At 52.4% G+C, this 25,696-nt stretch overlaps 1 protein-coding gene across 2 annotated transcripts in view; it reads left to right on the top strand.

The window, feature by feature from the left end:
• The window catches only part of LTO1 (LTO1 maturation factor of ABCE1), a 112,948-nt gene extending 87,574 nt beyond the window's left edge, over positions 1–25,374 (top strand). For both annotated transcript variants that reach the window (XM_045066238.1, XM_045066240.1), the window contains exon 4: positions 24,214–25,374. In XM_045066238.1, the coding sequence (XP_044922173.1) occupies positions 24,214–24,571 (358 nt within the window). In that variant the 3' untranslated portion in view covers positions 24,572–25,374. The remainder of the gene's footprint in view (positions 1–24,213) is intronic.
• The last annotated feature ends 322 nt before the right edge of the window (positions 25,375–25,696 follow it).

Raw genomic sequence — 25,696 nt, 5'->3', positions numbered from 1 at the left:
GAGGTGGTTCACCTTGATACGGTGTGGGGGCCACTATTTCTTCTTAAAAATGGGACAATTCTCTATGTACTGCTTTGTAAGCTGCAGCCTTTAAAAAAATTAATAGACATTTTTAGAACATTTTTAGTTTGCAAAAAAGTTGGGCTTGGGTACATCGCGAATCAGTGTGGTCCATTTGTTACAAATGATGAACCAATATTGATACGTTATTATTAACTAAGTCTACAGTTTACATCTGGGTTCAGTCTTCGTCCTGTTCGTCCTGTGGTTTTCGACAAATGGGTCGTGTCTGTATTGACCACTACAATGTCACACAGACTAGTTGAATTGCCCTAAAAATCCTCCGTGGTCCACCTGCCCATCCCTCCCCCGCCACCGGCCCCAGCCAACTGCTTATCATTTCACTCTCTCCGTAGTTTTGCCTCTTTGAGAAGGTCCTAGAGTTCGCATCCTACAATCCACGGCAAACATATTCCCATGTCAAAAAATATCCGTCTGTACAATCAGTTTAAAAGGATTCATAGTTTCTCCTCCAACAAATACTTCCCAACATATGTAACAAATACATTGAAGAGTTTTCTTTTTTTATATATATTTGAAACAATCCTTTAATGGCTCATCTTGCAGGTACATTTTTGCACACCTACCTGCTGATTTCACGAGGATACATTCCCAAGAGTGGAAGTTCTAGGTCAGAGGGAGGACACGCCTGTCTGGAAGACTTTGGGATGGATGGGCTGGTTTGTAGAGCGACCGGCCCAATGTGCCCTCCTGGGCGCCAGCTGCCACGCGGGTCTGTGTCGTAAGAGGTGTGAGGTGTGTACTTCTGAGTCCTTGCGTCGTGTATCAGTCTCCTTTGTCTGTTGTGATGAATGACTGTAACACAACTAAAATTTATTCTCTGACAGTCTGGAGGCCAGAAGTCCCCAAACAAGGTGTCAGCAGGACTGCTCCTTTCTGGAGGGCTCCGGGGAGTCTGGTCCAGGCTCCCCTCCCTCGGCTATGGGTGGTCACCAGCAAACCCTGGCGTTCCTTGCCTCATGAACTCATCCTCCGTCGGCCCCGTGTTCACATGGCGCGCCCTCTGTGTTTCTCCTCTTCTTGTAATGACACTTGTCACTGGATTTAGGGCACCTAATTAAGCCAGGATGATCTCATCTTGAGATCCTTCCCTTCATCACATCGGCAAAGACCTTTCTCCAAATAAGGTCACGTTCACAGGGACTGGGGATTAGGATGCGGACATCTCTTTCGGGAGGCCACAGTTCCGCACTCCGGCAGCGTTCGTACAGAGAAGGAAGTGGAGGCTTCCCTTCCGGAAGGCGCAGAGCCAGACCCCACAGTGCAGGTTCTGGGTATTTGGCAAATGATGGGCTCACCCCTCCCAGCCACACGTACGCGCACCGCTGGCAGCCACTGACAAGCTGGTCTCTGCGGCTCCATCCCCCTCGGATCCTCGGTCCTGACTTTGTGAAATGCTGAGTTGTTTACCCTTTTTACTCTTTTTACCATGATCTGTGATCCCAGACAGTCCTTTGAAGGACAGAATTGGGTTTGTCCAGAAAGAGCGCCTAGAACTGAAGCTCACGGAATCCTAGTGATGACCCTGACCACGGCGGAGCCAGCGGCGTGCTGGATAAACGTGTGGGCCCGTGCGGCGGTGGGCAAGGGGCTGACCTTCTCCAGCCTGTCTCTTCATCTGTGAAACAGAAATAGTAACGTGTGTGTCAGTGGGGTCCTCAAGGAAACGTAACAGCAAAACGCAGAGGAAAGCTCTGTCAATGCTTTCTTCTGATGAAGGGGCGAGCTCTGCGTTCTCCAGCTTACTCACCCTCCGACTGTTTTCTGAGCACCGGTCACTGCTCCCTGCCTTCTTGGTCCTCCTTTAGCACAGTGTGGGGCTTTGCCCAGATGTCCTGCCAGGAGTCCGCTCGGGGTGCCCGGCCCCCTTTGCCGTCGGGGGCGTGTCCGTAGGTGAACAGTCAGTATGACATTGCTTCTGCCCCCCCGGGAGCTATTGAGTGCCGTGCGGGGCTGGGCCTCCCCGCCACGGCCACGGCCAGCCCGGCATTCTTTCCCTTTGTAACTGAGCTCATTTGTCAGAGGAGGTCCCATTCTTTGGAGGAATAATGTGGCCAGGCCCGTGTACTCCAGGCCTTTTGATGTCCAGAGTCCTCTTCATGTCCCAGATAAGAAGGTCAGCAAGGAGATGGTGCTCCTAGGGGACGTTTCACTGGGGCCGTTCTCAGTGAATCAGACCCCTCTTGGCTCAGGGGAGGCCCTGAGTGGACAACCCTCGAGCCCACGAGCTGTGCTTCGTGGGAGACGATGTGGATCCTCAGCCCCACCAGGACGGCTAGAATCATGAAGACGGATACGGGCAAGTGTCGGGGTTGATGACGCTGTGGTGAGATCGGAGCCCTCCTGCCCCGAGGGTGGGAGTGTATGAGGCAGTTGCTTCGGGAAACAGGCCGGCAGGTCCTCAAGCAGTTCGAGCCAGAGTTCCCATAGGACCCACCCGTCCTTCTCCTAGATACAGACCCAAGACAAATGAAAACAGCCTCACGAAAGCCTGTGCGTAAACGCTCATAACAGCTTGATTCACCATAGAAGGAGGCAAGAACCCAAGAGTCCATCCGCTGGGGAATGAATAATCATCAATGGACTGTGACTCAGTTTTAGAAGGAGTGAGGTCCTGGCATGTGCTACTTACTGCATGGACGAGCCTCGGAAACACTCTGCTCCACGGAAGAAGCCGGGCACGAGAAGACTGCATTGCACGTGATCGCATTCAGAAGACATGCCCAGAATGGGGAAATCCACAGAGACAGAGCACAGGGCCATGATGGCCAGGCACGGGGCAGGGGTGGTGCTCGGGGAGGGGGGGGCAGAGGCTGAGAGGCAGGGGTTGCTCTGGGGGCTGATGGAGGTGTTGTAGACTTCACGCGACCCTGGGGGCACCATGCCGTGGGTGCACTAAATACTGTGGAAACGTACGCTTGAAAGAGGTGAACTGTGTCATATTTGAATTTATGTCTCCATGAAGTTGCTTAAAATAAGGAATTCACAGGCCTGGCCTAGGAGAACCATGTCACGTGAAGGGAGCTCTGCTGTCGGAAAAACACGGCAGAGGCCAGTACGGACAGGCTGCCCCCCAGACTTGGAAAAGCCCAAGGGTTCTGGAACATGGCGAGGCTCCGACAACTCTTCGGGGGGGGGTGTCCTCACTTTGGGGTGCATTTGGACCTGTGGCTAGTGATGGCTCTCCCAGGACTGGTGTGGGCTGGCACTCACAGCCGTCCACTTTCTGTGGCCAGATGTTCCTAGGGCTATAGGTGTGCCCTCGAAGACTCCTGGCTGCTTGTTTACAGAGGGCCTGCTGTTGTGTTCAGGGCATGGAGTAGGACAGAACGGACCATGGGCTGTGACCAGATGTGGCACCGTGGTCAAGGCTGTACCTTCCCAGGCGCCCTCTCCAACTCAGTGGTTCCAGTAAGAGGCACCACCCCAAAGCTACCTGCTGGGCTCTGGCCTTCACCTTGACCTCATGGCTCCAGTGCCCTCTCTAGTAGATCCCGTGGCCCAAAAGGAGGCCTACCAGGCAAGCGGTATGGGTTTCCGGGGAGCAGAGCGGAGTGGAGCCGCACGAGATAGTGGGACACACAGTGTCCACTTGGCCTGTTTTTGGAGCACAGCAACAGGGACTGCCTCCTCTGAGCCCCGTGCTTGGTCCCTGGGTCAAACAGACGTCCCAGGCTGCTGAGGGCGCCCCCGCCCAGCAGCTGCGCCGGGGTTTTCTCTGGGTCGCCATGGTCATCAGGCTTCATCAGGCATAAGAAGGTCACCGTCAGCGACCGGTGTGCTTGTCCTCATGATGTCTGGAGGGTGGTCACATCTGGAGGTCCTTCCCAGGCCAGGAGGGGAGCCCAGCCTTCCCCCTGATGCTGTCCCCTGGGTTTTCCTTTGGAGAGAGCATTAAAGTTCTCATGATCCCATCTGCCACAATTTGGTTTCCACCTGTTAAAAGAGAGAGGTGGAAAGGCATTTCAGGGGAAGGGAACAGCATAAGCAAAACATGGAGGCATCGAAACAGCCTCACAATCCAGGAGTCACTCCCCCTTAGAGTGAGAGGAGCAGGACAGGTGGGGACTTGCCATGGGACAGCAGCAGCTCCCCCGGCGGCCGCCCCGGGGCTGGTCCTCACTATTTGCCACACGGGAATCTGGCACCGTGTGGGTCCATACTTACATTTTTTAAGAGAAACTGGACGTCTGGACATTTATTATGGCACATCTCCAAACTTTTAGCGTTAGACGATTAGAATTAAAAATAAAATGCAGGCCAACCAAAACACGTCTTCCAGGAGAAGCTTACGGTTTGAGCAGCCTTGGGTCCTGGATCGTGTCTTTGCATTTGGAATTGTAATGATAGTAGATGTGCAATTTCCCCCCCACCTAGGAGGTCATGAATATTTTCCGTGGTTACATAATCCTTTAAAAGCCGTTTACGATGATTACATCATGTTTGGGATGTGTCATGATTCGTTTTGCCTTTCCCTCCTGGTAGAAGTCGAGGTTTCGGGGTGGAGCTTAGACCCGATCCCGCCCCGGTCCTTCCTTCTGTTTCTCCCTGGTGGGCAGTGTAGGGGGGAGGAGTGACAGGGGCGTCTCGCCAGCCCTGCAGGGAGCCTCGGAGCTCGGAGATGGGAGATCATAGGATTTCAGTGCAGGAAGGGACTTATTAGAGCATCTCTCCCCCTCTCTTGCTTTTTGGGTGAGGAAACTCTGACCTTGTCCATGGTTTCGGGGCCAGGGTATAATTATTCTTTTATGTGTGAATAAACCCACTTCAATGAAACACATTAACGAAGACTTAAGGCGTGATTTCTTTTTGTACTGAAACGGCGTAAAATCGACAGACGATTCTGGGGAGAACCAACACTTGTGCGATATTGAGTCTTTTATTCAAAAACACGCTGCATACAGACGACATTTTTGTTAGATTTGCTCCTGGGTTATTTACGCGTGTGCACACCCATTTTTGTGTGTTTTTGTTGCTATCGCAAATGGCGCCTTTTTAAAACTTGTGTTTCTACCTGCTGGTGCTCTCTAGGAACGCAGCTGAGTTCTGCTTATTGGTTTTGTATCTACTGACCTTGTTTAGTTCTCTTGCTAATAACTTCCCATGGGTTGATTTCTGGATTTTCTACGTGCACAACATTTTCATCTTCATCTAATAAGAATTTTTCTTTACCCTATTGTATTACACTTCCATGTCTTATTTCGTAGGTCAGGACCACGAGTTAGGCGTTATGTAGAAGCATCTGATCCTTGATCTTAAAACGAATCCTTTTAGCATTTCTACATTAACTATAATGATTACCGTAGGTAATTTTGATAGATGCTCTTTATCAGATTAAGGAAGTTCCCTTCTCTTCCCTTTTTGGGTAAGATTTTAAAAACCACGATCAGATGCTGCATTTTATTGAATGCTTACTCTTTGCATTTATTAAGACAATCATTTGGTTTTCCTCGTTTAATCTCCTGTGGCGATAAATTATGTTAATAGATTTTCTTTGCTTTTGCTTTTTTTCTTTTTAAAGATAGTATTTTTTAAGGAATCTCTACACCCAAAGCGGGGCTCAGACTTACAACCCTGAATTCAAGAACTACATGCTCCACGACGCAGCCAGTCAGGTGCCCCAAGATTTTCTAAACTGACCTTGTATTCCTGGGAGAGACCGAACTTGGACATGACTCATTATCAATATTTTAGGACCTTAAATTTCCTCTGAAGTATGGCATGTCCTGTGTCTTAGTTAACTCAGGGTGTTATAACAGAAAGACACAAATGAGGTGGCTTGAACAGCAGGAACTTATTTCTCATGGTTCTGGAGGCTGGCTTCTTGCAGAGTTCTCACACGAAGGGGAGAGCGAGCTCTGGTCCCTTCCTTTTCTTATAAGGGGGCTAATCCCATCATGAGAGCTCTGCCCTCATGATCTCATATAAACCTAACAACCCCCCACAGGCCCATCTCCAAAGACCATCACTCTGAGAGTTAGGGTTTCAGCATATGAATTTGAGAGTCCATGGCATGCTGGATCTGATAATTTGTGGTATTGAAATATGTACTCTTTAATCACTTGGTTCTAGGTGTTGAAAAAATCCCACTGTGATGTTTTTTGTTGACCTTTACATTCATGTTTTCTAGTGCAAACACTTGGGTTTTTTTCTGCTACTGACTTCTAACTTAAGTGCATTCAGATCAGAGAACGTGGTCTGTAGACCCCAGCTCAGGTGAGACTAGCTTCGTGGTCTAGCACAAAGCCAGTTTTCGTAAATGTACTCTCTGACTTTATAAAGAACGTGCATTTTTCTATCATTCGGTACAACAGTTGATAAGTATTCATTAGGTAAAGCTTTTGATTTGCGCTTCAGTATTTCAATATTCAACTGATTTTTGTCTGCTTGATTTTTTAGTTACTGGGAGATGAATATTAAAATTTCTCACTTTGTTCAACTTACCAATTTCTTTTAAAAATTCTGTTAATCTTTGTTTTCTATTTTGAAGCTCTGTTACTGGGCGTATGAAATGTTAGAATCATTATATCCTCGTGTGGGCTGAACCTTTGCGTTAGATAGTGATCCTTGATCTCTCTGTGGTGCCTTTTGCTCTAAAGTCTGTTGTATTTGATATTAATATCACTACACCATCCTTTTTTTGGTCTGTATAGCTTGCTATATGTTTTTCTCTTCTCTTCTTTTTTTTTGTTGTTTTTAAATATTTTATTTATTTTTGCATGAGAGAGAGTGCATGCTTACGAGGGGGAAGGGGCAGAGGGAGAAGCAGACCCAGCTGAACCAGGAGCCCGATGTGGGACTTGATCCCAGGAACCCAGGATCATGACCTGAGCTGAAGGCAGATGCTTAACGACCGAGCCCCCCAGGAGCGCTCCATTCTTCGTTTTACAATCCTTTTACATCTTTATTTTTGGAAGGGTCACTATTAACTATTAAACAGTATAAACTTAATCAGTGTCTTTATCTTCCTCCCAAATAGTGCAAGAACCTCAACTCAACTTTCCTTTTAATCATGCCTTCTGGCGCACAGGCTAGTTTCCTATAGTGATTCACTTTTGCTCTGTTCCTCACCCCCCAGATCATGGGGGTTTTCTGTAGTCAATGCCTATTTAAATTTACCGTGTATTTATTAGTGTATTTGCTCCATGTTTCTTATTGTATCTCAAGCTTACTTCTGGAATAATTTTTCTTCTGTGTGAACTCCATCCTTTAGAATTGCCCTGGGCTAAAGGTACCTCGGATTTAAACTCTCTCAATTTTTGGATTGCCTGAAAGTGTCTTTACTTAGTTCACGTCTCTGAAAGATGGTTTCTCCGAGTATAGAATTCTAGGTTGGACAGTTATTTTCTTCTAACCCAGTGAGGATATTTGTATTGGTTTCGCATTGCTGCTGTGACAGATCATCTTAGGGGCTGAAAACTACACACGTTTACGCTTTTATAAAGGCTGTAGAGGCCAGATGTCTGCAATGAGGCTCATTGGGCAAAACTCTAGGCATTGCTGGGATTTTGTTCCTGCTGGAGGCTCCAGGAGAGAGCCCGTCCTGGGCCCCCTCTAGCTTCTAGGGGCTGTGGTGCTCCTTGGCTTGTGGTGGCATCACCCCAAATGCTGCCTTCTTCTGCTCTGCGGTTGGACCTCCCCCTCATAAGGACACTTATGAGTACATGAGACCTGCTGAGATAATCCGGGACAAACTCCCACCTGGAGATCTTTAACATAGTCCCATCTAAGAAGTCCCTTTCACCATGTGAGTCCACACATTTGCAGGTTCTGGGCATTGGGAAGTTGGTGTCTTTCGGAGCCATTATGCAATTTAGTACTTCCCTCCCCTCACTCCTGGCTTTCCATTGTTGTCGTTGGGAAGACAGCCAGCCGGTAAGGCCATTAGTGTTCTTTTGTCAACGATCTTTTCCTTCTTGGACAATTCTAAAACTTGCAATGGGGACACGTTACCATGACGCACCAGTTGTGAGCTTGTTTTAAAAGCATCTCTCTGGTTGTGTTTTTGAGAAGCCGTATCTCCCCGGTTGTGTTTTTTGAGAAGCCGTGTCTCCCCGGTTGTGTTTTTGAGAAGCCGTGATCTCTCCGAACGCACCGCTCTCTCCATCCCAACTATTATCCTGTTTCAATCTGCAGTCGAGCTGCTTGTCAGACTTTCTCGCCCCATCCTCTGCCTCCCCTCAGTCCTTCAGAGGCTCATAGCCTCTCTGGGCTGTGTCCCGGACACGTTCTTCATGAAGCCTTTTCCAGCTGTGTCCAAGATGCCATTTAATCCATCTGTCCTTTTGTGTATTTTTATCCTAAAAATGATCATACAGTAAAATGCACTCTTACTGGGGAGAATGTCCAGTTCTCGTGATTTGAACGAGCACCGCATGCATTCATGGAACCAACACCGCAAGCAGAACACAGAGCGGCTCTGCTGCCCATCCCCCCCGCCCCGCACGACCTTGTGTGATTGCTTCGGGGTCATGCTCTCCTCCAACCCCGGGTCTGTGCGGCTGTACTGCAATTTTGTCATTCACAGGGGTTCCTATAAGGGAAACCATACAGCCGGTAACCTTTACAGACTAACTTCTTTCACTGGCCGTGCTTTTCTAAACTGTTGCAAGCTTTTCCTTTTCATGGCTGACTGGTATTCTGCCCTGCACTGTGCTCTACAGCCTGTCCCTCCGTTCACCTACCGAAGGGCACTCGACTGTTTCCAGTTTGGGCAATTGCGAGTAGAGCTGCCATAAACATTTGCATGTAAGTTCTGCGTGAGCTTGTGTTTTCACTTCTGTGGGGCAGATACCTAAGCTTGGGATTGCGGAGGCACATGGCCAGGGCGCGATTTTTTAAGAAACGGACAAACTGTTTTTCGGAATCAGCTGCATCAATATCCCCACCAGCGATATGCAAAAGCTTCAGTCACCCCACGTCTTTGCCAGCGCTTTGTATTTTAAGTATTTCTTAATTTCAGCTCTTCTGAGAGTTGGGGAGTGGTGTCCCATTATGGTTTTAGCTTGTATTTCCTTTGTGGCTAATGATGTCCAGGAAGGTGTCAGAGCTTACTTCCTATCCACACTCTCTTGGCTGGAGTCACTAAGTCCTGCACACACACCATGATTTGGTATTTTGTTTTCTTACTATTGAGTTTTGAATATTCTTTTCCTTTTTTTAAAAAAAAATTCTTTATATAATCTGGATATAAATTCTTTGTTGGATATATGATTTGCAATTTTTTTCTCAGTCTGTAGTCTGTGTTTTTTATTCTTTTTTTTTTAAACGATTTTACTTATTTATTTGGCAGACAGAGATCACAAGTAGACAGAGAAGCAGGCAGAGAGAAAGGAGGGAAGCAGGCTCCCCACTGAGCAAAGAGCCCGATGCGGGTCTTGATCCCAGAACCTTGGGATCATGACCTGAGCTGAAGGCAGAGGCTTTAACCCACAGAGCCACCCAGGTGCCCCATGTGTTTTTTATTCTTTTAATGATGTCATCCTCAGAGCAAAGGCTTTTAATTTTAATGAAGTTTGATTTGTTCATTTCCTATTTTATGCCTTTGGTATCACTTGCAGGATCTCTGCCTCGATCAAAGCTACAGAGAGGCTCTGAGCTATCGTTTGGTAAGAGTGTTACAGTTTGATGTATTACATTTGGATCTGTGATCTACTCTGAGTTATGTTAAAGACACAAAGTCTCGATTGAAGTTTATTCTTATTTTTTTTATTTTTTATTTTTGTACATGGATAGTCCAGCACTGTCTGTTGAAAAGGATCTTCTTCTTTGGATGCTTTTGCACCTGTATTAAAGATCATTCTGTCAAATTTTATGTGGGTGTGTTTCTGGGGTTCCTATCCTGTTCCATTCATCTATGTCACCCAATCCTTAGCCAATATCACCAATATTCAAGACCAATAATCAGTGTCTTGATTACTGTAGCTTTATATTATATCATAAAATTTGGATAGTATGATCCTTCCAACTTTAATGTTTTCTAACATTAATGTTGTAATGGTTTTAGTTATTTTAGTTCTTTTGCTTTGCTGTGTAAGTGTTAGAACCAGTTTGCACATATCTACAAAAAAATCACACCAGGATGTTGTTTGGAACTCCACTAAATCTGTAGATGAGCTTGGGACAATTGGCACCTGGACTGGGTTGAATTCCAGTTCTTAAACATGGAGTATCTCTCTCTTTAGGTCTTCTTTGAGTTCCTTCCTAGTCACTTAGCTGTTTTCAGCATGTAAATATTATACATATTTAGATTCATACCTAAATATTTCACCTTTAAGGTCTTATTGTAAATCCTGTTGTTTAAAAAATCTTAGTTGCCAGTTGTATGTTGCCCTGGCATAGATATACAATTGACTTTTATGTAGTGACCTTGTATCTTAGGACTTTGCTAAACCCACTAGGTAGTCCTAGGAGAGTTTTGATGTTGTTATAGATTTCTTGGTATTTTCCATGTAGACGGTCATATTAACTGGGGATAGGGATAGTTTTATTTCCTTCTTTCCGATCTGTATTCCTCTCATTTCTTTTTCTTGCCTTATTGTATTGGCTAAGATTTCTACTATGATACTGATTAGGGGTGGTGAGAGTGGACATCCTCACCTTATTCACAAACTTTAAAGAAAAGTCATTTACTGTAAAGTATGATGCAGAAGAGGCGATATTTCATGGGACAAGCTTTTTTTTTTTAATCAAGGAAATATTGATGAAACATTAAATGATCCATTTTAATGTGAATAATTCAATGGCCTTTTATATACACATGACACGCAACCACTACCTCTGTCTAGTTCCAAAACATTTTCATCAGCCTAAATGGAAAACTGTGACTGTTGAGTTCTTGCTCCCCATTGGGTTGACTTTTAGGGGCGGGAAATGAAATGGAACCACTCTGAGATGCAGTTGCTGCCCAGACACCTGGGTGTTTCTGCACAGCATCCCCCCTTGCTGGGCATCGCACCCCACTTGACTCTCCTTCCCTCACTCCTACTACTTAGACTTGCACATCCCCCTCAAAGGATCAGGATTAATTCCTCCCTCAGGCTCTGGTTTTTAGAACAGAGCTTCTCAACTCTTGGAGCTCTTGTCCCAAAGATTCTGTCTCAGTGGATCCAGGTGGGGCATTTGTAACAAGCTTCCAGGTGATGCTGAAGCAGGACCCAGGCCAAGACAAGTGCCAGCCCTTGTAGATAGGAGCAGAATGGTTTCCCTATGGGATGGTGACACTTGTCACTTTTCATTCTTTTGGTGGAAGCAAGTCATATGGCCACACCCAAGTTCAAGTGGAGGGGGAAGGCAACCCCTTCATGTGCTGGCAGGAAAGCAGGCTGGAAGTTACCAGAGAACAGCATTCGTAGTGAGGGCTCCACATCTGAGTGACATATTGTCCCACACGTGGTGACGAAAGGTGCATGTGCTCTGGGCCTTGGTGGAGTCTGCCACCTGTCTTTTGTCCTCTGTGCCAGCGACTTGGTCCCCTTCTGGCATGTGTCTCATTCAAGCTGGATGCACCAGCTCTCCCTCTGCCAAAAGCAATGGTCATGTGTCTCCCATATGAGGCTGTCACCTCCTCAAAGAGGCCTTTCTGAGCTTCTCTATAGACGACAGCAATGCCACCACCCTGGAGCTCCTCAGCTTCCTTCTCTTCATAGTGCTTACCTTGACTGGACGGACGTTCTGTTAGATGTTTCCTGTTGGTCTTAATCTATCTCCCTCCCCACAATTGTGAGCTCCGTGAAGATAGAGGCTCACGCGGGGCTTGCTCTTCGAACGTCCTCGTGCTGGGTTGAGTAGTGTCCTTGCAATGTGCAGGCATCTCCCGGAACCTCAGAAGGTGACCCTTTTGGAAATGGGGTTGTTGCAGATACAGTAAGTGAAGATGAGGTCAAAATGGAGTAGGGTGGGCCCTAAACCCGATGTGACTTATGTCCTTATAAGAAAAGGGACCCGTGGTCACAGAAACAGGGAGAAAGCCGTGTGATTACTGCACAGAGACTGGGAAGATGTTGCCGTATGTCAAGGAACATTGAGAAGAACCTGGGAGAACAAAGAAGGATCCTCCCCTTGGGCCTCCAGGGAGAGCACAGGCCTGCCAACACCTTGATTTTGGACTTCTGGTTTCCAGGATGGTGAGAAAATACATCTCTGTTGTTTGAAGGTGCTCAGTTTGTGGTAATTTGTTACAGCAGCCACAGAAACTAATACGCTTCTCCGTAACTGTTTGTTGGATGGATGGATGGGAAGATAGATGTGTGGGTGGGGGTGGATGGAACCTGGGTGATGGGCGGGTGTGTGGGAGGATGGACGATGGATGGGAAGCTGGTGCGCGGATGGACAGGGAGATACATGCCACTTCTTACAGGGGTCTGTAATGATCTTCGGGGTTGCTCAAGGACCTGGGCTATGTCTTTTTTGTCCAGGTGTCTCTGACGCGTGGTTGGCCATGACACACCTGCTGGGTGAATGCCTATGGGACCGTGGGTGGGCAGTGTTGGTGACCAGGAGGCTCACAGGGACCTGCCTTACAGAGAACGTGGCAGAAGTCGCAGCTTGAGCCCCGAGGTGTGGTGGGAATGGAGCATGGGAAACTGTGCAGGCCATCCCCGGCCGCCTGCGGGCAGCAGGAAGAGACGAAGCTCCAGGGAGGGCAGTTCTGAGCAAAGTTGTAGACACAGCACCCGGCTTATGGCCAATGGAGTGCGGCGTCGCCTTTGCCCCAGAAACGGGCCAAGGCTGCAGGTACTGGCAGGGGGTTTCCTGGAAACCACTGTGAGATTTCACCCCGTGCCCTCAAGGTCTTCTTGGAACCCTCTCGACCACGAGGAGCAGCTTCGCTGACACAATGGTAGCACTGTCGTGGCGAAGATTGTGCGTGTGGGTGGGTGGCCGGGGTGTTCTTTTTCTTTTGTTTATTTGCTCATCAAAATTGAAAGTTTTCTAGTCTTGGAAGCAATGGAATCATCTGACCAAGAAACCCATCCCAGCGGGTGCCAGAAGCTGGGGGGTCTTTGGGGAAACCTTCTCCCTCCTCAGGTCACCTCGATTCCTGGATGTTTAAGGGAGGAAAAAACCTCGAAGCCGACAGGCCTTGTGTGTTTTAGGCACATGGCCTCCAGCTGTTCACCGCCGGCCGCTGGCCTTGCCAAGGGGATGGGCCACACCCGGGCTTGGGATTTACTCAAACTTTTCAAATGTTCCAGGTACAGCAAAACCACACCTCTACCTACCAAGTTATTTCTCATTTAATTATTAAACCTGAGCGTCATCCAAGGGAAACTTAACCCCGTGTTTCTTATTCATCTATACTGAATTCATCAAGGCGCCATGTAAGTCCTTGCTGGTGTCCGAGATGCCTTCGGAATCTCTTAGAAGACCCCCCACCGCCCCCCTGCCTGCCGCCTCTGCTCCCCCACTCTCCACCTAAACAGGAAGCTAAGTTTTGCCACCGTTGAACGACCTTGAACACCAGAAAGATGGAGCTGAGCTTGAAATTCTGGGCCCTGGGGTTTCGAAAGGGCTCTTGGGCATGGTGAGGTCTTCACAGGGCAACAACCCAGAGGAAGGACCCAGAAGGTTGGCAGGCCGCATGCCGTTAAAGGATCCGAGTGACGCTTGTTGGGTCCATCAGCTGGAGGGAGAGGGCCGTGTGACCACGGGTGGGCTTGCCTCGTGGAGGGTCCTGAGATGTGAGAAGGACCTAATCATGACCCCACCGAAGACCCTCAGGGTGTCCCAGCCTCACTCTTCACACGGGATCTGGGGTAGAGAGGTCCCAGAGGCCCCAGCTTTTCCCTCCATGTTGTGCATGAGTCCACTCAACTGCGAGGCCCCTGTGCAGGTCCCACCTCCTCCAGGAAGCCCTCTCCCACAGTGCCGTCTGTCACAGGTGGCTCTCAGCATGTTTGCCAGGAGGTGCAGCGGCCAGCGGGCCCGGCCATGGGACACCCATATTCCTTGGCACCTTGCTCCAAGTCCTTCAGGCCCCAGGGGGAGACGACGTTGTGCCTCTCTAGGCCTCACTTTGCCACCTGTAAAACCTTCCCTGGGTCTCTGAGGTCCTGTCCGATGTGATTTTTCCACAAATCTTAAAGAGGAATGTTCCGGTCTACCTTGAGGCCCTGGCAAAGCTGCCTTTCCTGTCACCGATTGTGTGGTTCTGTGACTCAACTGTCAATAGGCCAAGGTCCTGAGAACCGTTTTTAGGAGATGGGCCGTCCTCTAAATAGATCCCCAGCCCGGGGGTCCTCGGCTGGAGGACGGCGGGCGTGAAAAGTACAACACAGGTTTTCCCTGTGGTCCCGGCTGGGGCTGGCCGGGGCCGAGGCAGGGTTTGGCTTGGCCGAGTTTCCTCCCGCCGAGTTGCCGGGGTGATCTGGCTCCGTCCAGCGCTTCTCCCCAGTCGGGGGTTCGGCACTATGGGGGTGGCAGCAAAGGAGAGGTGGCCAAGCCTGGGAACCTCAGCCAACCTTGCGGAACCCAGAAGACTGTCCCCGGGGCGTGGAGGCGCGGCGCTGTCTGGCCGGAGAGATCAGCCCTTCAGAGTGTGTGTGTGTGGGGTGGTTACAGGGGTAGGGGGTGAGGGAGAAAGTGGAGGAACACAGGACAGCGGGGGGCAGGTGGGCCAGCGGTGAGGGTGGGGGCCGGACCCCCAGAATGCGCTCCAGGATCTGCAAAGCCCTGTATCCTAGGAGTGGTATTTTTCCTACTTGGAGGCCAAATGGGTTTGCCCGGCCAGGTGAGCCTGAGGGGTCGGTCTTTGGGAAGGGGGAAGGCTTGCCCTATGCCCAGCGGCTGCCTCCGGAGGAGCTCTCTGCCCCCAGCAATTCCCATGGAGCCGCCCAGACCCCCGACCTTCCTACCAGCCGGCTGCCTGGGCTCCTCTCTGGCTCGGCTCTTTCCGCCCCGGGACTGGACACTTGTCATCTTCGCTCTCGCAGGGCCTTTGTCCTCTCAGGGCAAGCTGGTGTGTCCCAGAAGGGGATCACGTCATTGGGGAAGGGTGAGGTGGGAAGCTAGCTTCTAGCACTAAAAACAAAACAAAAAAAACCCCATCACTTTCCTATCAGTTTTTCAAAATTGTTGGCAGACGCTGGGCAGAAGGATTCTGCTGGTTTTCGGTTCCTTCTATGAAACTGCGGCCAGGCGACTCTCCAGAGGAGGCTCTCCCCTCTGACACGGGGAGTCACTTCTATGGGGGGCAGGGTCTCCAGTCTGGGGGTGGGTGGTTGGTGCTGATTCACTGAGGAGGGCTTTTCCTGCAGATATCCAGGGTCCTGGGGGCACAGAGCCCCCCTGCTCAGCTGCAGGGTCCTGCCTGGGGGTCCTGGGCTTGGGGCCTCATGGGTCAGCCCTCCGTTTCCTCAGGTTCCACTCTGCGGGTCTGAGCTCTCCCACAGGACTAGGAATCAGCAGGGCCTTCTATTTATTTGTCCAATCACACATGTGCATCGGTTTTGCAGACCTGTAAGTTTAATTTTTTTCCAGTGGCTGACGTGTTCCTGTGGTTACAAAATCTCAGGGTAGGCGGGAAGCAAAGCTGTAGCTCGCACCTGCCCTCCCTTCGCTGCCCAACCTGCTGGCCGCTCCCTCCCACCAGGCTGTGTGCACAAAGCAGCAAATGCCTTCTCTGTCCCTACCCTCCGCACCCGGGGTGGCCGATACCGGTCCCTGGTGCCACTTTGCGGAGTGCTGGGTGGGGGCGCTTGGGGCTCTCCAAGACAGACATGGCCTGCGGGCTGGTTCTGACGGTGGATTAGGCGTGGGGAGAGCTGGGGACGTTACTGGACAGTAGGTGCTCCAGCCCGATGATGCCAGTCTCCCCCTCCCTCCCCCTGAGGCTGGTCTGAGCCCCACCCCTATAGCCCTGGACACGGCCACTCTGAGGCTTCAGCCTCCCATGCCCAACTCTCAGGGGGCTGGCTATAGGTTAGGGTCAGCAGTCCCTGATGCTGCCCCAGGACGCTGGTTGAAACAAAGATCTGTTCGCTGGGGCCATGGCAGGCACAGGGGTCCTCCGTCACCAGCCTAGTTCACAGGCAGGAATTTTGATGCATGAGAATTTCCTGCTTGATCCTGTGCCCTAATTAATCCCCCCAGGTCTCACCAAGTTGTACTGCAGGGGTGTTCTTATCCTGATGAGAAGGGACAAGCACGTCTATGGGGTCTTCCCAGCAGCCCTCCAGCCCTCCTGTGGGTTCTGACCCCCAGGGGAAAGGGCACAGCCACTTCCATGGTCTGGGAGGGCTGGTCCCCTTCCACGTCTGGTGGTCATAACCAGAATCCTGGCTCCCAGAGCTGTGCTGCGGGCTCTGAGACCCTGCAGGGAGCACTGTATAGTGGTGGAGCCATGTCGGGTGCCTTGGGGATCTTCCTGGACCAGCTGTGCTGGGTGCCCTTGAGCTGCTCTCTGAGAGTTCCACCGCTCGGAACTACCCACCGCCTGAACTGACCACTCACAGAGTTCTAACATGTAATCTAGGCTTCTGTTGGTTTTTAAGGGGAAGGGATATTAGGACCGTCCTTTCCAGGAAACCAACAGGCAGGAATAAGATTTCACCCTTTAACTCCAAAATGGAGTATTTTGCACCTTTGGAGATGGCGCCTTTAAGTCAACCCTGGGTCTACAAACACCAACAAGTTTGAGGGCTTTGCCCTCCATAGAAAAAGCCTAGGATTCTTGCTATACCTTGGGTATCTTTAAGAACCAAAACATTTACTCCATTCATCTGTCCACTCCATCCATCCATCCATCCATCCATCCAACCAACCAACCAACCAACCATCATCCACCAATCATCCGTCCAACCATAATCCATCCAACCATTGTCCATCCATCCATCCATCCATCCAACCAACCAACCAACCATCATCCACCAATAATCCGTCCAACCATCATCTGTCCAACCATTGTCCATCCATCCATCCATCCATCCATCCATCCGTCCATTCTATCCATCTGTCCACCCCTTTGTTGAAGTAACGGCACCGAGTGTGGCTCCTAGGATCAGACACTGGGCTAGGGAGACAGCCATGACTATGATGTGTCGCTCGTCCCAGGGAGGATGTGTCTGGGGAGGGGGGGACTCATGGCCATATCAGCTATCAGTGTGACAGGGCAGGGGAGGCCTGTTGCCCACCAGCTCTGGAGAGCTGGGGAGGAGGTCGGGAGAGGTGTGGATCCTAGAGCAGCAGGAAGGAGTTCTTCGCACAATGTGATGTGCTGGTCCCATGCTTCATGGCTCCCAGCCCTGCTGGGTGGTCGCTGGTCCCTGCTCACCACTTTCTATGGACAAAGATGCCAAGGGAGTGATTTGCTAGTGGCCACTCAGCCAGAGGAGCCAGAGAAGAACTCTGGTCTGGATCTGCTGATCCCAGCCTGTCGCCTTTTCTCGCCGTGTCTTCAAAGCCTCACACTTGGGAACCACTCAGTAGAAAGCAATGCATCTGCAGGGCAACGTGCCTGGGGAGCCCTGGATCTGACTCCCCGCTCTGCTGGCATTGGGACCCTCCAGGCCAGGAATGGAGGAAATCACTTTGTGGTGGTCTCGGAGAGGAAGGCGGGGCTTGGGGGCACAGGAAGTGTTCTCCAGAGGAGCAGGGGCAGGAGAGACACAGGAGGGACACAGGAGGGACCGCACGCTGGGAAACTGGGTGGGGTGGAGCAAAGTCCTCCCTGTGGGTGTGCTCCCTGAAGCCCATCCAGAATGTTCCATCATCACTCACAGAGCACCTGCTGGGCGCCAGCCACGGGCCTCAAGCTGTAGAAGGTTGGGGGAGCTTCAGCACCCCACAGTCTCCATCAGTTCCGCCTGCAAAGCCACCCCGAATCTTAACAGACACTTCGGTCTGGACAACGGGACCCCGTGCTCTGCGAAAGTGCCTCAGACGACCTTGGTTTCCTTTCCTTGATTTGTAACATCCCAAGAGACAAATGCGCTGTTTTGGTTACAGCAGCCCCTGGACCACGCAGGCTGCCTGGGGTCCTCGGCCCCCCAAGGGGCCTCCCTGGCCCCAGGGGTTCAGCCGTGCAGCACTGAGAAGATGGGGCCTGCCCTTGCTAATTCCGTCCGGGACCCCGCCGCACCCAAGCTGTCCGCTACATTTTGGAAGCACTGCCCGATTGACGTAATCAGCCCCAAGCTCATCAACATTGTTATTGTTATCTGTAACTATACTTCCACTTACTTGGTTGGTGGGAATGGCAGCCTATGGCCTTTCGTGGTGCATTTTGAATGAATGAAGGAAGGAAGGAAGGAATGCAGGACAACTGGGAGCAAAGGGTGAAATGGCGCCTGCTGCCTCCAGGCTCCAGGAGATGCCCCCGCAGAGGGAGGACCCGCGGCAGATCTGGAGGCAGGAGGAAGCCGCTCACTGACCCTCTGAGCACCCTCTGAGCACCAGCTGTATACCGTGTATGGCAAGGAGGAACCCTAGGCTCAGCTTCTGCCAGTGCCACACCCCAGTGTGGGCGGGTGGGAGCGAGCGGAGGCGTCCCAGAGGGGAGCCCAGGCCAGGAGGCACGACACATGCGGCAGGGATGTTCCCGTAGGGTTAGGTGGCAGCACGGCATTTGAGGGAAGGTGGGGCAGGCGGCAGTGAGGCTGGAGTGCGGGGTCCAGGGAGAGGTCAGCAACGGGGCCAGCGCCCCGTCGTGCCAGGGCGAGTGCGAGCTGCAGATTTTGTTGAGTACACCTGACCTTGAAGGTGTGTTCGTCACCTTGGGCTGCCAGAGTAGAACACCATGGACCAGCAGTTTAAAGTAAATAAGAGTCATTGAGGCTGGAGGTCCAAGATCAAGGTTCTGGACAGTTTGGTTCTCGCTGTCTCCACGAGGCAGACAGAGAGAGAACGTGCCAGCTCTGGTGTTTCCTCTTCCTATAAGGGCACTAACCGCATCGCAGGGCCCCATCCTGATGACCTCATCCATACCTAACCACCTCCTGAAGGCCCATCTCCAGATGCCGTCCCGTGGGGGGCTCCATCTAGGGATCGTGGGGGACACAGCGATCAGTCTGCACCCGAGGAGTTTGAAGCAGGGCAAGACCCCAACTGATTCAGCTCCTTCCGCCATCCCACTGGCGGTCCGTGGGGCACAGGCTGTGCGGGCAGCCAGGGCTGTGGCTATAGCTGTCTCTCCCACCAGAGGCTGGGAGGGGGCCCTGGAGGAGGGACTGAAGACCAAGGACAGAATGGAGGTGCCATGCGGGGAAGGGGAAGTGCCCAAATCGTGGGATGAGCCTGGAGCCAGACGAGGAGGGAGTCGCTGGGCAGGGCCAGGAGGCAGGGGGCTTGGGGCGACCAGAAGCCTGGGGGTGAGGTGGGTGACACTGAAGAGCACTGCAGAGTAGCCAGGACTGGGCGGCAGGAGCTGGGACACCGGAAGGGCTCAGAGGTTTCAGAGGAGACACTGTGGGATGTCATGGTCAAGTCTGTGCTCGGGGGAGGTCGTTCCTGCATCTTCTGTGGAGGTGAAACAGAAGGGATTCTCATACTCCTTTTCAATAGACTTTTTGGTGAGAAGAGTCATTTTTCATTGCAATTTTTTACTTTTCCCCAGGGCTTTATTTAATTTTTATGGAGAGCTTTGAAGACGAGGTCCCACGTGACCTTGGGCAGCCCCTTTGCCACCTCCATCTCAAAGGAACAAAGACTCTTTCCTATTCTAGAGTTCGGGGCAGGTGGCACTTTACTGGTTTTTGTTGTAGTAAAATAGACATACCACATACAGTTTGTCATCTTAACTGTGTTTGGGTGCATAGCTCCGTGGCATTAGGGACATTGGCACTGTTGTGCCCATCAGCACCATCCATTTCCAGAACTTTCCATTTTCCAGAACTAAATCTCTGTCCCCATGAATCCCTGAGTCCCCGTGTCTGGCTCATTTCATGGAGCATAATGTCCATATTAACACATGTGGCTGCAAGTGGCAGGATCTCCTATTCTATGGCTGCATAATATTTCGTTGCATTTTTACACCACAATTTCTTTATCCATTCATCCCCCAATGGGCACTTGGGCTGTTTCTGTATCTTGGGTGTTGGGAACAGTCTGCGGTGAACGTGCGCTTCAGATGCTTCATTGGCACCGCACTTTGATTTTCTTCCGATGTATACCCAGAAGAGGGACTGAGGGATCACTCGCTGGTTCTGTGTTTAGTCTTTTGAGGAATGAACTCCATACTGCTTTCCATTATGACTGCACCATACGTACATTCCTGCCAACAGTGCACGCGGGTCTCCTTTTCTCCACATCTTTGCCAACTCTCATTGTCTTTATCCATCTGTCCATCTATCTATCCACCTATCCACCCATCCATCTGTCATGTATCCATCCATCCATCCACCCACCATCCATCTATCCGTCTATCTAGCCATCATGTATCCATCCATCCATCTATATATCCCTCCATCCATCATCCATCCATCATCCATCATGTATCCATCCATCCATCCATCCATCCATATATCCAACCATCCATCCTTCTATCCATATATCCATCCATCCATCCATGCACCCATCATCCATCTGTCTATCCCTCTATCAACCATCATGTATCCATCCATGCATCCAACTATCCATCATCCATCTATCCATCTATCTAGCTAGCTAGCCATCCATCCGTCCATCCATCCATCATCCATCCATCCATCCATCCATCCATCCATCATCCATCATCTACCAGTCTGTCTGTCTATCTATCATAATAGCCATTCTAGCAGGTGCGAGGTGGTGTTTCACTGTGGTTTTGATTGGCATTTCCCTGATGACCAGTGACGTTGAGCATTTTCTCCTATGTCTGTTGGCCATCTGGATGTCTCCAGAAAAATGTCCATTCAGGTCCTTTGTCCAAACAGCATGATCGCACTTATACAAGAGTTGAAAGCATGGAAGTGGAAGATGGAATAGTGGTTACCAGGGGCGGGGGGAGGTGGAGGGGAGGAGGTGTTGGTGCAGGGGTGCAAGCTGTGGTTTTGTAGGGTGGATAAGCCTGAAGACCGGGCGTTGGGCCTGGCGACCATAGCTGATGCCATACTGAATATGCGAGATGTGCTAGGACAGTAGAGTGCAGAGACGGCCGCTGCGCACACGCCCTGGTGATCGTAGGAGGAAGCAATATGTTAATTGGCTTGACTGTAGTTTTCATGTCACTACATGTATGTTTATCAAATCATCAGATTGTACACCTTAAGTGTTATACAATTTTTCTATAAACCCCCCACTAACCCCCACTTCCCCTTCCCTCTGGCCCCTGCTGCCTATCCTTTTGCTTCTGTCTCTGTGAGTTCAGTGACCCCAGGAAGTGGAGTTACCGATTATCTGTCTTTGTGTCTGGCTTCCTGCACAATGTCCTCGAGGCTCATCTGTGCTGTAGCCAGAGTCATTTTTCAAAGAAACTACTAAGCCTCTCGATGTAATAGTTGAGAAGGGAATGGGGGCCCGAAGCCTTCCCTCTTAGACCCACCACAGTCCCTGGGGCATCTTCACAGGACCCCTGGATCAAAGACTGGGCTGGGGCACCGGCTTGCACCTGGCAGAGGCTGGGCCAGGGGGACAAGGCCGGGAACAGCGCTGGGGTCTGGCTGGCATCCCCCGTGGGTAACTCAGGCAGCTCTGGTCAGTCTTCACAGTGCTGGGCTCGCGGCTGATGGCGGAGGGCCTGTCCCATGGGCCAGGTCACCGACAACTTGCATTTGGATGGGGGTCAGGGAATGGGTCCCACGGGAATGTGACACAGTCCCTCAGTCACAGCGAGGCTCTGTCTACACTCCAGGGAGCTGGATGTGCAGGAAGGGCTAATCTTACCCTCACACCCAGATCGGGGGTTATAGGCACAGAGACCTAACCCAAGAACCTAGATGTGACTCCGAGACAGAAGACAGAGGTCGGTGCAGCCCGGGAGGCTCAGCAGACCCACCCAACTCCACCACCTCTGGCCTCTGATGCCTGGAGGGACGGAGCCTCTGGGCCAGCCACCGCCACCGTGCCTTTACCGCAGGTGAAGGGCCTGGGGATGGCCAGCTCACTGCCGTCCAGCTCTTCCAGCTGTCCTAGCTCCTGGTCCCGTCTCAGAGCTGTAGGAGGAACCCAGTGGGGCTGGGTGAGTTGAGGTAGGTTTCACAGGGGATCTCTGGTCCCCCAGAGGCCAACATTAGTGGCAGCCACTGCCAACGGTTTGGGTCATTGGGAGTCAGGTTTTCGTTGATCGAGTTCCCATAGATCACCTGCTGCCCCAGGCGTCCCTATAATTAACCCTTTGTGCTGGTGGTACATTTGCCAAAATTATCCAACCAACACTGGTTGATAATAACTAAAAAGTCCATCATTTGCATTAAGGTTTGCTCTTGGTGTCCATTCTAGGGGTTTGGACAGAGACATGTTGACGTGTGTCCTCATGCTACAGTGGCACACACAGTAGTTAGTTCCACCATCCAAAAAAATCCTCGGTGCTCCCCCACTCACCCCTCCCTGTCCCCCAGACCCTGGCTGCCACCGGTCACGGTACAGTCTCCATGGGTTGGCCTTTCTCAGAATGTCCTATCCCTGGAATCACACACTGTGTGGCGTTTCCAATTGACTTCCTTCACTAGTAATATACATCGAAGATTCCCCCATGTTTTCTCGTGGCTTGAGAGCTCCGTCTTTTTGGCACTGAACAATATTCCATTGTCTGGAGGGACCACGGTTTATTTATCCATTCATTTACTGAAGGACATCTTGGCTGCGTCCAGGTTTTGGCAATTGTGGATAAAAGCTGCTATAAACATCCGTGTGCAGGTTTCTGTGTGGACACAGGTTTTCAGCTCCTTTGGGTAAATACCAAGGGGCCCAGTGGCCGGGCGGTAGGTAAGGCTAGGATCCGCTTCATAAGAAAGTGCTCTGTGTGGTTTTTTTTTTAGCCTAGAAAGTGAATGATGACATTTTAAAACAGGAAAAAAGGGACTTACCTTTATCCCATTGGGATAAGATTAAACTGTGTCCTTCACAGTTTGAACATGAGAGCTCTGTGTGCTCCCTGGGGGCCCGCACCCCTGCAGCCGTGAGCCGAGAGGGCTCCCTGGGGCTTCTAGAGAGACCGCCGCATGTTCTCACGCTGGGCGTTCCTCGGCTCTTCCCGGATGTTCAGGACCACTCCCACCAAGCCCCCCCCACCCCATCACCTCGTCCCCGTGAGACGTCCAGGGAACCCCTCGAGCCCCAGAAGCACAGCCCACACTTCCTGTCCGTGTCTCATGGGCTCCTTCCCCGCCCTCCCCAGCCTCACCCCGGGAGCCCAGCCTGGGATAGGGGCTGGGGCAGGCACTTTACTCAGGAGGTGGTCCAGGAAGGTGAACGGAGGGAGGGGTGCCGCAGGACAGGAGCCACAGCACAGCAGGACTGGGGTAGGCGCCTGGGGCCGCATCCCACTGGGGACCCTGCGGGCAATGCCCTTGGGACCTGTCCCCAAAGGTGGGGGGGGCTGGGGCTGGGGGTCTTCATCTCTCATCCTGGCCCCGGCAAGCTGAGCGCTGTCCCCGGGGTGCTGAAAGGGGGCGACTCCAGGGGGCTCCCGTGCACACGCAGAGCTGGAGAATCCCGGGAGGTGGCACCGAGGTGGGGGGGGGTGGCCTAGGGGTCCCCAGCCTCTCCTGGGCGCGGCCCTTCACCTTCCGGCAGCCTGAGGGTGCCGGTTCCGTGGGCACCTCCGTGGCACTGTCTTCTCTCACTCATCCCCCACTGGAGGGCCTGGAGGTGGGGGTGCATGTCCTCCTGGCTCCCCATTCCTCTTCCAGAACATTCTCCCCCGGTTTGGAACTTGGGCCCTTGGACTCTCCTTTCCGTGCTGGGGTCATCTGCAGACCCCAGGTCACCCCTCATTCTTGGGGAACCCCACCCCTGCGTTAGCTCTGCCTTCCCCGTCCCCACTCTGCACCTGGCCTACCCCGTGTTCACGTCCTCCCCCCGCATGTCGGTCCCACGTTGGCCTCCATCCCTGCAGCAATGCCCAGCGCCGCCCCTCAAACCTTCTAGCATCCGGCACCCAAATCCCCACCCTCTGTCCTTCCCATCCCCCCAGGGTCTCTGCCCTCACCCCCTCACCTCTGCACTACCCTCCCCACGGTTGCAGGCCTCACCCCCTCACTCTGCCCTGGGTTCCAGGATCCGCCATCACCGCTGCTTCTTTGCAGCCCCGGCTGCCCCGTGGAGCCGCCTGTTTCCCCTTCGGGCGAACTTGGCAAGAGCGTGGCTAGAGGGAGACTGCCGGCCCGACCGTCTTCCCCGCAGCCGTGACCGTGGACCTCTGAGCATCTTGTGCTGTGCTGCCGGCTGGCCTCCTGCTCGGAAGCCCCCTCTCCCTGACCAGGAAGGCCTCCCGCTGCCCACGGCAAGTGAGACCCTCTCCTGCTTCCCCCAGAAGCCTCCAGAACTGCCCAGCCCCCACCCATGCGATGCGCTCTGCCCTCCCCCGCCCCTCCCCGCACACTGCCCTGCTCTGGGCTGTTCTCTTGGCTCCTAAATGCAGCCTCGGCTTCAAAAAGCACGTGAAGCTGCCTGGAGCCCGTCTCCTCCCAGCCCTGCCCCGTTTCTGTTCCCCTTTACAACGGAACCTGCACAGGTGAGCTCTGCACCCGCCTCCCTGCCACGCTCTGCATCCGTGGTGAGTGGCGACTGCCCCACGCCCTCAAGGCTTGGGTCCGGGCCAGAGGGGCCCTCGTGGGTCACCCGCGGTCTGCCCCTGGCCTGGTGGGGTGGCGCTGGCCTCATCGGCTGCTCCGGCGGGCTCTCCACGGCAGCTTCTGCCTCTTTGTTCTTCCCCCCAAAGATTGATGTCTTTATTTGAGAGCGGGAGTGGGGGGAGGGGCAGAGGGAGAGAGAACCTCCAGCAGACTCCACACGGCGCAGGGAGCCCCACGCGACTCGATCCCAGGACCCGGAGGGCACGACCTGAGCCAAAACCAGGAGCCGAACGGTCACCTGACTGCAGCACCGGGTCTCCCCCTCGTTCCCATTTCTAAGGTTGAGCTTGGCCCAGACCTCCTCACTGCTGCCCGCCCCTCACTTGTGTCCTGGGTGCACGCACCAGCCGTGTGGGGAAGCCCCTCATTTTTATCTCCAGCCCCAACCTCCATCCTGAGCTCGCAGCTCAGAGGTGGGACGTCCCGCGGGACCGCGAAACAGAACCCTCGAGTCCCTGTGTCCAGAGCCGCACCGTTGGCCCCGGGGGACTGCTCATCTCTGCACCCCTGGGCTAAGCCCGGGGAGCTTCCTCCTCAACTCCCGCCCCAGATTTGGGCCCCCTGAGCACCTACTGCAGCTTCCCCGCACCGCGTCACCGGCCTTGACTTTGTCCTTTCTCGACGTCCACCTCCCGACTTATTCCGTATTTCTTTGTTGCCTGCCTGCCCTGGACTCGCGGTGGAAGGGGGAAGGTGAGCTCCTCCAGGGCGGGACCCTGTCTTCTTTCGCTGCTCGGTGAGCGGCAGCAGCGCTCGGACACGGGGGCACGTGAGCAGGGGACGCTCAGCCCCCGGGGCATCTGTCTGCTCCTAGGGTGAGGTGACAGCGGCCTCGGGACCCACCCTACGCCCTCTGCTTGGTTTGCTTCCTGTGTAACAGGACATCTTTTTCCTGCTTCTGGGGC

The sequence above is a fragment of the Mustela putorius genome, unplaced genomic scaffold (genome assembly GCF_011764305.1).
Source record: "Mustela putorius furo isolate JIRA1106 unplaced genomic scaffold, ASM1176430v1.1 tig00000127_pilon_pilon_pilon, whole genome shotgun sequence".
NCBI classification, from domain to species: Eukaryota; Metazoa; Chordata; class Mammalia; order Carnivora; family Mustelidae; genus Mustela; species Mustela putorius.
Note: the sequence above shows the minus strand (reverse complement) of the source record. Positions and strands in the feature narration are given on the sequence as shown.